Source organism: Gallinula chloropus (assembly GCF_964237585.1).
Source record: "Gallinula chloropus genome assembly, chromosome: 5".
In the NCBI taxonomy this organism is placed as follows: Eukaryota; Metazoa; Chordata; class Aves; order Gruiformes; family Rallidae; genus Gallinula; species Gallinula chloropus.
The window spans coordinates 52930993-52942346 of NC_140090.1; the positions used below are offsets into that span (position 1 = coordinate 52930993).

The following is an 11354-nucleotide window of genomic DNA, read 5'->3' on the forward strand; positions in this document are numbered from 1 at the left end:
TCAAATGAGTCTGTGCTCATCTTCTCTCTGGTGGTGCAGTTAGCAAGATGGATTGAGGGTACCATGTAAGATTGCAAATGAGGGATCACATGGAGTCTGTTATCTTACAATTCCTCTCAGATGTATTCTTATTCTTAATACTTACTTCAGATAGTAACAAAATGGAATGTTCTTATTTCCCCAGAGGAGGCTCCTTTTTTTTTTTTTGACATAATGAATTAATATTGTGTCTCATTTGAAAGGAAGTTGGCTTAATTTCAGCTGCAGAGATTGTGGTCCTCTTAAAACAATTGTACAAAATGTTTTGCTGCAATAGACTATGTGTCTGGCTTGTGACTGGTGTGAAAGGTACAGAGTTCAGGTCCCCAGTGAACAACAAAGAAGAGAGAAATGTCCTGTTAGCTATATTTTGATTAAAAATAATTGCTCTGAACTATTTTACAGAACAGTAATTTATTTAACAAAGAAAACACTACCACTAAACCAGACATATGTCCTGGGGGCTTAAGCTAATTGGGTTTTCAATGTAGGAATGGTCATGCTAGGTCAAACCCAAAGCTCTTGTAATCAATGCTCTGTCTCCAGCAGAGATGTGTTTAGAGAAATACGAAGGGACAGGCCAGGTCTGTTGTATTACTTTCTCAGAGAACCCAGTAGTCCTGCAAGCCTCCAGTCATTTGTGACTTCAGGATTTCTCTTATGCTTCTACCTTAGTGTCAACAGTGTTGTGCTGGAAGGGTTTAGCTGGATTACTGTAAGAAATAATCTGCTCAGGGGTGCGTACAGGTGCTTCTAGGGTTTTGATCGATGAACACTCACTGCTTTCCATTGTTCATATACAAAAGAGGTTTTGAATATAATGCTGCTATTTTAAGTTAATTTTAAATTTAGTACTTGATCAACATCCTTTGGACTCTGTCTCTCTTGGCATGCTTACCAGGCTTACATCCTTTTTGGTGAAGCTGTTCTGTCTGTGGTGATGGAATGCAGTGGTCTATTACTGACATTACTGACAGTTCTTAAGTCATTTCAGGTTCTGTCCACATGATGATGTTCATTTGTGCACATAGCTCATGACCAAAAACTGGAATTTACTAGTCAAAATAACTAAAAGACTGGGCAATCATGTTTGTTTTCCAGTTTTGTTTATTCTGCTGCATGCTAAGTAAATTGGAAATACATTTTAAAGAGATGAAAGAGAGTTCCAGCCTACCAGTGACCAAGTCTTTTATTTGCATTTGGGCAAGGAAAGAGTTTACTTATTTTATTCTTGTCTACTCAGGAGTTTAAAATGGGCAAAGGCTTTGTACCATTTATCAGAGTATGAAAACTAGCAAGAACTTTTCCATTTTAAGGTGTGGGTTTTGTAATCCGTGCTGTTTACGTGCTGTGGCAGAGAGCATGCCATCTTTTAACCAACTCCTTGGGCTTGCTCATCATTTCATTCCAGTGTTCTAGCTCTTTGCCACGGGTGTACATGAAAGGCCCAACTACTAGATGTCCTAGCAGATGTGCTTCTGGTAGGGAAAAAAAATGTAGTTAGTGATTACAGGTGAGTACTACTCTGGAATTCTTACCTAAATTGGAATATTAACTTATATTTCTCTAAGGAATGCATGTTCTGAAAGTTATTTTTAAACCAAATTTTCATTAAGAAATTCACCCTAGGTTTAAAGTTCTGTAGTATTTCCAAGCTGCTCTTCAGCATTAAAAGGTACTGCAGTAGGTGAGTACTTAGCCAATTCAGGCCTACCCTATTGCCTGCACTCTAAACTAAAACCAGCTTAAAGCATGCAGACCTGTGTTTGCCCAGCCCCTCTACCCCAAGTGTACTGTGGAAGCATGCCCTGGTTTTGGGCATCAGCAACCTCAGTTCGGATTCATATGATGCTCTTACTTGGGAAAGACAAGTTACTAAGACAGCTGGGAATCACAGTATGTGGGTTGCCAACAAGCGGATTCTTTCTTCATAGCTGAACTTTTCAGCTGTGGATGGGGAAAATAATGTCCACAAAATGTATCTGCCTAAAATCTCACCTAAAGTAACTTTTTAGGAGTATATGAATCCAGATAAATGTATTAATGTTTCATTATTGAGGTCATATTTGCACAGCAGGGAATATGTTTTTCTTGTGAGCAGGAAATACTGAATTCTGCTTTGCTTCTCTAAGCAGCACTCCTTAATAGATTCTCTGACAGTGAGTATGTGGTGACCCCAAGCATCAGTCTTTCTGCCAGGGAATGGAGATGCTGGTAATCTTTCTTCTTTTCTTGTTCCTTGAATTGCTGAGATAATTAAAATTCCTATTCCTCTTTCAAATTTTGTTAGGAACAGTGAGTGACTTCAAAATTTTAGTGGTTAGGCTTTATACACAGAAGTGTTCACAAAATATAATTGCATATGTTTGTTTTCTTAAGGTACCAGAATGAAACAAGCACAGCACTTTGTAGCCTAGTCACTATCAGTACAGTTATTTTACTCGTGTCTTTCACTACATGTATGGTCAGCCCCTGAAAGAGATATACACTTACTGCAAATAAGTTGTTCTGCTTTTTTCAAGAAATACCTGTGAAATACCCCAAACCTTTTATATGTTTTACTGATTATTGCCAAAAAGGAATTAGTTCTTCCCAGGATTAAATATCTCTGCAATATGTAAGAGATCTACAACATCTTAACTGTAATAAGTTATATAGCTTACTTTCTCCCTTGATACTCTGGAGCACAGACAGACTCAGGCTTGCTGTATCCAGCTCTGTCTGATCTGCCTTGAAACTGAAGGTTTCATTATACACTGGATTGGGAGATCCCAGAACAGCTGCTGTCTTTTTACTTTTGATGAATTTATTATGGTTCATTAGGGAGACTTTGACATACACACCTTGGAGAAAAAAAAATAATTCAGTAAGAAAATACATCAGAGGCAGTTGAGAGAATTTCTTGCTTTCAGGAGTCAATATTAAGTATAAAATTAGATCATGAATGATTCATGAAACATAGACGGCAGTGCACAACATTAAGCATGATGTACCAAGCAAAATCCCCACTGTAGTAAGGGAGAAAAATTGTGACTCCATGCCATGGTCCTTTGAACAACAGCCAGGCTGTCCTAAAATGGGATTTTTTTTTCCCATTTCAGTTCCCCCAGTACAGTTGTTCTGTGCATGCAGTTGTCCTGAAGCTGTCACCTCTGGATTTTTGCCTTGAGGCAACTGTTAATGTCAGTATTCTCTGAAATGTTATCTTCTCTGTATTGGAGTGCACCAAAGGGATGTTGCTCACTCTATTAAAGTAAGAGAAAATAATTGCCACTGATGATGTGAGACAAGCCATTTATTATGAAACAAAAGCGAAACAGCAGAACTGAGCTATCAAAATCTAATTTCCCCAGTAACAAAGTATAGCTTGTTTCCAGACAAATCAAATCACCCAAATGCTTGTTTTTTTTCTTTTCAGCGTCACTCAGTACAAGCCTGGGTGGAGAGATGAGGAAGGAGCAAATTAAAACAGGAATTCTAGAGCTGATAGCAGAGTGGAAATCACACTTACTGATATCATGGCTCTCCTCCTGCAGCTTTAATCCCCTTGCCCTCAGAACCACTACAGTGAGACGTCCCAGGTAGTCGTTGTAGCTGAGGGAGAACTGGATATCACCGTACTCTGAAGGAGGCTTTGGAAGCAGAACAATACTTGTTAAATAGATCTGAAAAACTCTTTTCACAGAGATAAATAGGAAAACATTCTCCACGCTAGCGGTTGCTGCCACACCAGAGCATGTGAGCGCATTGTTCTGGCTTTATCTTGTTGTGACATTTGATAGAACCAATTAATCAGCCTTCCTGAACCTTTGAATTCCTGTATCTTCCAGGGGATGCCTGTTTCCTTGCCTCTTCTGCTTTTTTTCTACTCTTCTTAATTCAAAACAAGCAAACAATGAAAGGTGCTTTTTAAGTAACTGTTTCCTAACACATGTGACTGTTTCTGAGCAATTGGGTAAGTACTATTCAACAGCTATGGATCTTCAGGCTAGTAAGGTGGAGATTTTGATTCCAAATGTTTAACAAATACTTCGGCATTGATGTATTTGATACAGGACATTTCTGCTTCAGTCATACCCCTCCAATACCTGTAATATGACAGAAGTTCAGCAAGTAACTTGGAAGTAACCTGTTATCACATACCTCCAAGTTTTCTTTCTCCAGATCTCTCCATATGACTAGTTTGTTGTCATCAGTCAATGTTTCATTTTTCAATGGGAAGATAACTTGGCCTAGGAGATGATGCTTCTTCAGTTGATCAACATGGTAAACCAGAAACTTCAGAGTCCTTTGGAGCAACATCCTACTAGAAACCTGCACAGGAAAAGGAAGAATGCATTAATAATTATAAAACAGGTGAGACTTCTCTAGTATAGCATGACTTCAAAAGAAGAAATTTTCTAAGTGTGTTAAAAGTAGGTGGAGATTTCCTTTGATTATCTGAAATCTACTTTCTTCATTTGCCTAAAGTTTATTTATGCAGGAGTCTAAAGATCCAAGCTAAAATAGAATCGGTTCATTTGAAACATGTGAAATTAGCTGGGAGTTTTCAACTCCTATAGATTGGTATTATATGATGCATTCAATTCCATGCATAAATGTCTAGGAATCTGCAAACATTTTTTCAGTTGTCTGAAAGACAAACTTTTTTAATTTTAAAGCTTTTTGTCTTGTTTGAGGCTTGCTCAAAGCCTTTTGGCATAGGGAGCCAAGCTCCTAGCTTTACAGCACTGTGCATACAAGCAGCATACCAGACATCAAGGTGTTCTTGATTCTAGTTTACTTTCACAGCAGATAAACTAAAAAGCTCTGAAAGCATTAGGTCAGCGTAGGTTGCTTGTGTACTTCTAGAGTTGCTGGGCTGAACTGCTCAGTTACAGTTCAAACTGGAGTTTTCATCACCTCCAAGGCAAGTTCTAGAATCATCAACTCTGGTGCAGACCACAAGTAAGATCAATTTCAGAGCCATGGACTTAAGTAGCCCAGAATCTCCAGAAGCCCCAGTAATCCTGTCTCCAGTGGAAGCAACTTCTATCGTGGTAGAAAATTAATTTTCACAAAACGTGTACTGTAGTTTGACAAGTTAATATTGGCAGCCAAAAATCTGCTTCCTCAAAAGTACCTGAAATACAAAGTTTTCATCAAAGTGTGGGTTAAGGGTTTTACGTTTTGTTTTGGATTGCAGATAGCTTCTTTCGTCAGGCAGCAGGTAGATTTTCACAAATGGACTACAGGAACTGGCAGGAGGCTGCAGCTTCCTGACTTTGATCAGAGAGACAAGGAGCTTTTCTGATTCTTGCTCATATTCTATGGAGAACCAGAGGCGGCCGATGTTGCCTTCAGGAAAATCCGTCTCACTTTTGTCTTCAGGAAACTTGTACAGCTCTGGGTTAATGGTCCCAACAACATAAGCTCCAGCTTCATGAAACAAAAAACAAACACCCCCAGATTAGTCTCAGAACTGTAGCAGGTATTTTTATAACCACTGCCCTATTAAGGCAATCACATGAATCTCTTTATTAACGATCCATTTTTTGCGTAAACCTTTAATTCCTTTTCTCTCAAACTTGGAGCAGTTTTGGGCTGCATCGCTTTTCTTTCTCGCATTCCTCTGACTGTACCTTGATATTTTGGGGTATTTGTTGTTTCAGTCTGGGGATGACAATCAGACACTGCCTGATTTACACTCATATTGTCCCTTTACAAAACACAGAAGGAGAGATTGCTTTGTTTGCCATATGTACGAGGTCCCACAGCAGTGGGATCAGAACAGCCACTTTCTGGACCAATTCCTACATAGATTAAAAAAATAATAATATATAGCATTTAGGGCTTGTACTGTCTGGTATGCTCCCAATAAAAAAAGCATCATCATAATAAAGCTCCCCTTTAAAAGACTACCCTTAAAGAAGTCCCATTGTTGTGAGGCCATACCCAAAGAATGAAATGATGATCGTGGCCCAGACTGGAGAGTCATGTAGGGGTCACTGTCTTTCTGAACATATTCCTTGTTTGTCAGGTTATCCCAGTCCTGCCCGTGCAGCGTTGGAGGAATGATAAACGGAACACTTCTGGATCTGCTCAAGACAACAACAGCTACTGACTCTTCTGGTTTAAATATGGAAACCAAACTTGTTGACAGTAAGATGTTTACTGTGCCTATCTTATGATTTTGTAAAAGTTCTACAGACATTCATAGGTGGAAAAGATAAATAGCCATTGTTTTGCAATTGATTCTATTTGTATTATGACTAAAGGTCGAGCAGGAGATACAAGATCTTAATTCTTTGCTCAGATCCTTCACTTTTTTCCCCCTTTTTCTTCTTCACAAGCGATCTTTCAAAGGAAAGTAAGAATTAAATGCAGCTCCTTGTTTAGAGTCCCAAAGCCCTGCAGTAGCTAATGAAAGAGTCTTCTTTCTGAACTGAGGTTCTCTTGTTTGTTTCTCAGATGCTTCATTATGAGACCACCAGGAATGACTTTAAAGCAGAGGCTGAATTTGTCCAGGTAACAGATAAAACTATCCTTTCACCAATTACAGCTCTTCTACACAAATTGGAAGTAATCATTGCATTCATAGTTCAAGTATTATTTTCATGAAGAAAACAGAACACGACTGATGTTTTCATATAATTTAGCAGTCTCATTTCTGTACATGCATATATTTAGATAACCCCCTCAGAGATCTGGCAAATTGAAATAAAGTATCAGTAGTGTCTGCTTTAAAACCAAACATACATACCTTGTGCTTTTTGGTTGGATTTCAGAAGTTGGCTGATCCTGAAAAATGGCATATGCATTTGTCTTTTTGATGGGACTGGTGAGCTTTTCATAAGAGAGGAGGCAGCAAGATTTCTTCCAGAGCAGGTATGCAGTTAGTCCAATGAGAACAAGTAAAAGGATCACTCCTATTATACCTCCAGCAACAGCAGCTGCTTGTTCTGTTCAAACATGGAAGCACATAAAGCATTGTAGGAGGATCAAAGTTAGGTATGTTTTTTTGGGGGTATGGGAATATTAAAGCTGACAAGTCTTCACTTCACTGAGGCGTTCTTCTCACATGCACATTTTTGCCTTCAGTTATTTATAGCATGATGCAACACCTGAAAATGTATGTCATTGGCAATGAGAGATCAGAAAGTGTTCAGATATGCTGGGCAATGATGGCAATGAAAGAGACTTCAGAAAAGGAAAAAAACCCTCCAAAATGCAAGCAGCTGTTTGGCCTCTTAAGTTAGTGTGTTTACCTCAGCATGGGAGATGTGCTAAAGCTTTTGTAACAGAAGAAAAAAAAACAACTGGGAGCACCTAATGCTCCAAAAGGTACCATTATCTTGGTTTCTTCTTCCAACTATTCAGCTATGTTGAATAGATCCTGGCACAATGAATAAAGCAATCTCTGGGTTGTTTTCTTTCTAAGGATGCATGTGTTTCCTGATCTGTAAAGTCAAACTTCGGTATCCGTTAAACATTGTTTCCTGAATCTTGATTACTTCAGATAAAAATTGTGTAATTTAGGTTATTTTTTTTCCACACTAATAAATACAAAAAATAATGCTCTTAATATGAATGAGGCATTCTGTTGTGAGAATTTCTCACTAGACCAAGGGTATTAAGAGCTCAGTTCATTGTTTTCTTGTGGTAGTTGAGCATGCTAAAGGCTGGAAAGACCCTTTCTGCGTGGTACCTTATACTCAGCCTGTCTTGGCTGACTGCCTCAGTAGTACCGGTGCATCAAGACATGACTAGGTCGTCTCAACTGAGAACTGAGCCTACCAGAATATCCTCTGTCTGAAACCAAGCCCAAACTGCAGAATTATCTTCCACTCTGCAGCCATGGGAGTCAGCTCAGGATCAGCTGGGCACTGGGTACTGCTGCTAGTTCTCAGGGTCTCCCCTGAAACTGAAGCAACAAAGCCACCAGCTGTTCTCTCAGAACTGGTGCTGGCTTTTTTTCTGCCCTCTTCTCTGCTTTTAGGTAGAGATAACTGGGATCATGGAAATATTTAGTAGTAGTTTTGAATAAGAATTCAAGAGTAATTTGATACAGTTTATTGATTAGAACTATAAAGAGTGTAGGAAGAAAGTTGCAAATACAAGTATTACTGATGTTTTTCACTGTTGCCATGCTGCAGTAAGTGACTTGAAATGTCCTTCACCTACATAACACTTATGTAAATACCTTGCACTGCAAAATTAACCCGGCCATAATGCCTGAAGGGCCTTTATCTGACCCTATCTCATTTTCCTGCCTTTGGTACGGTCATGGGAGCCAACATATTGTTGCAACTCTCCTCCAGGTGTGTTTCCTTAGAGCTCTGCAGGAACTGGCTGCCTGCTTCCCCATGAGTCATGTACCACTTATGTCTCCCATGGGCAACCACTCTGCTCATGGCTATACCACAGCAACAGGCACCTGTCCTTGCAACTTATCGGTGGGCTGAGTAAACTTCAGGATTTAGCTGGGCTAATTAGTACAATAGTATCAGTATAAGAACAGAAAACAAGTACCTATTTGGTATGGATTAATATTAATAGAGACAAGTCTGGTTGTGCCACACTGATAACTTTGTTTATAAGAATGCACACTATGAGGAAATGTGTAACACACATTCCTGAGCATGGAGAGTATGTGTGTTTTCCTCTCCGTTTGGTAGGGCATGCTTAAGTATGTCTTCAGCCAGATTGCCATTTTATTACAGGCTAGAAGGCTTTGACACAGAAAAAGTGCTTTCATTTCATGCTGATGAATGTAATAGTGAAGCATTAATTTCTATAACCAGTACAGATGTTTCCATGGGCTGGTGGCTTTACTGTCTGATGTGGATACTTTAAAGGTTAACATTTCAAACAAGCTCAACAGGACTCAGTTTAACTTGTCCTTTCCATTCCCAAGCCTGAAATGCTCTGAGCAGCAGCCCCTTGTCTCCCCCGAACCAGTTAGTCACTGTTTACCATTGAGGACAGTAAGCTGATATATAATGCAATATGTAGTGCAGCAGCTGTGCACCGATTCTGGAGTTAGAATGAGTTTCCAATCTCTTATAATAAATTTAATATGCTGAATTTGTTCACTGCAGAATGATGTTGAGTACTTAAGACCAACCTACTGCTATTAACTCAAGTCCTGCTGGTTTATTTTTACACAGCAGTCGACGCAAGGTAAAGTTTTACCCATTTCCATGAGGATAATTTGGCTTACTTCTAGTCCATCTTAACTGTCAGATCAGCAACACATCAATGGTGAGCTGGTTGCTTTGAAATAAGCTGGATCCATTGTGTGCAGGGAGAAAATATGGTGGGGGTTTTTTGTAACACTTGTGGTGAGAAATCGATGTATTGTATTCTGGTGTGGTAGGGGATCATAGCAGCTGGAGAGGGAGGAGAGCTGCTGGAACACTTCATCCCCAGCTGGCCTGTGGAGGGGGCCTGGCCCCTGTTAATAGGGGCACAGAGGAATGTTGGTCATCACCTGTCTCCTCCGGGATCCATCCCTTTTTGCTCAGTGTCCGGTGGTATGCTTGTAAGGAGCTTTTCTGAAACTGCAGGAAGCAGTTTGGAGTTACAGCCAGGCAGCTGCCATCAAGAGCTTTCATCTCTATATAAATAATGTAGATTTATGAACACTTAGAGAATAAATCTGTATGGTATAAACCTCAGGTTGGTCGGTGTGGGAGGTAAACCTTTTGCACTTGCCCAGTTGTCCTCTGACAGACAGCACAGCGCCCCGAGCGCGGCGTAATTCGGTCGGAGGTCCCGGACAGCCCTGCGGGTCGCGGGCTTGCTTTTTACAGCCGGTTCCAGGGGGAGGTCGGAAAGCTTTACAGCCTTCGACGTTCAGGGGCAGGTTTGAGTTCATTTCTTACCCTAACGCGGCGGCGGGCAGGGCTGGGCTGGGCTGCGAACCTCTGCGGCGGCTGCGTGTTTCCCCACCGGCGGGGCCAGCGGCCGAGCGGGGCTGCAGGAGGAACTGAGCCGAGCCTTCCCCTCCCTCCTGCCCCGCGGCTCCCCGCACTTACCGGGCATGGGTGTTCGGTCCCCGGCACTCGAGGCCTCGGTCCCACCGCTGCTGGGGCCAGCTTCCTCCCTTCGCTCGCAGGCGACGGCTACCTGACACGCTTCCCACCCCCCACCCCCCCGCAATTTAAGGGCCGGCGGCGCCCTGGGGCAGCCGCTCCCCCGCCCGCCCCCGCGGCCTCACGGAGCGCACACGGGAGACTGGGAACGTGGGTGAACATAGAGGTATCTCTGCTTCCCATCAGAAAAAAAGAAAGGGAGGTGTTGGGAAGAAGCCCTACCCTCAGCTAGGCTCCTTGCGCCGAGCCAGCTCCATGCTGATCCATGCTGCCGTCACGGATGCCCAGCTGCCAGAGGGAGGGAGGCAGCGGGGAAACAGGCAGGGAAGGAGCCGTTGTGCTAGATCAATCATCTGTCGGCCCGGGAAAAAACCCTGTGCGACATCGGCTTCGCCAGAGAACTCTGAGAATTACAGTTCTTCTCAGAAAAAGACTTTGATACCAGTAGCTTAGCTCTGAAAGTTTGGGTGGGCGAGACATTAAGATGCACTTCTGTCAGCTGTAACAAAACGCTTCAACACAAGGGACAGAGAAAGTCTCGTTAGACACCTTTTCCTGGTTGTATTTTGAAGGGTAATGATCTCTTGTGCAGGGAACAAATGCAACCAGACATATCTTAACTAAAGCGTGACTTTGGTGGGCATCTGGCCTCCAGCCAGGCCTAAAACACCACAATCTGATACTCTTAAAATTTCTACTGGAGTAGGTAAAATTGGAATAGGTGAATCTTTTAAGTTGGGTATCTTAGCGTAACATTTGCTCAGCACCTTTTATACGTTCTGTTTACAATCAAGTTGACCACATGTAATAGCTTAATGCTGTTTGTAGGAACACCCCATGATGGAGAAATACTTAAAGAAGATACAGGTGTAGAATCACGAGCATTGGTAGATCCTTCTAATAAATAATTCCAGCATAATTCATTTGTCATTCTCCCTCTAAAGTCTAATCCATACTGTAATTTATTAAGAAGTTTAAAGTTACAACAGATCCCTTTCAATGAAAGGATTTTTGAAAACTTTGTCTTTTTAAAATTTTAATCCCATTTTGCAGAACCTAGAATGATCTTTAAATCCAGGCTTTTTAAGTGAAATGTATTCAAGTTGTTCTGCCTTCGCCCCCACTTCCTTGTGTTTGTGAATTTTGACTTTCACATTGGTACCTTCAGCTAGAAAGAGGTAGACTTTTTTTTTTCTTTCTTTCTAATTAAAATGTGACTAATTTTATTAAGGCTGGTGA

The 11354-nt window shown here is 41.2% G+C and overlaps 1 protein-coding gene across 1 annotated transcript; it reads right to left on the bottom strand.

Moving 5' to 3' along the window:
- Positions 1-1231: 1231 nt before the first annotated feature.
- LOC311192177 (synaptotagmin-15-like) lies at positions 1232-9898 on the bottom strand (the record flags this gene model as incomplete). Its single annotated transcript, XM_084264600.1, has 9 exons — positions 1232-1517; positions 2703-2882; positions 3551-3671; positions 4183-4353; positions 5162-5457; positions 5974-6116; positions 6782-6980; positions 9512-9637; positions 9736-9898. 9 exons carry the CDS (start codon positions 9896-9898, stop codon positions 1381-1383), a joined length of 1536 nt encoding a protein of 511 aa, XP_084120726.1. The 3' UTR covers positions 1232-1380.
- Between the last annotated feature and the right edge of the window lie 1456 nt (positions 9899-11354).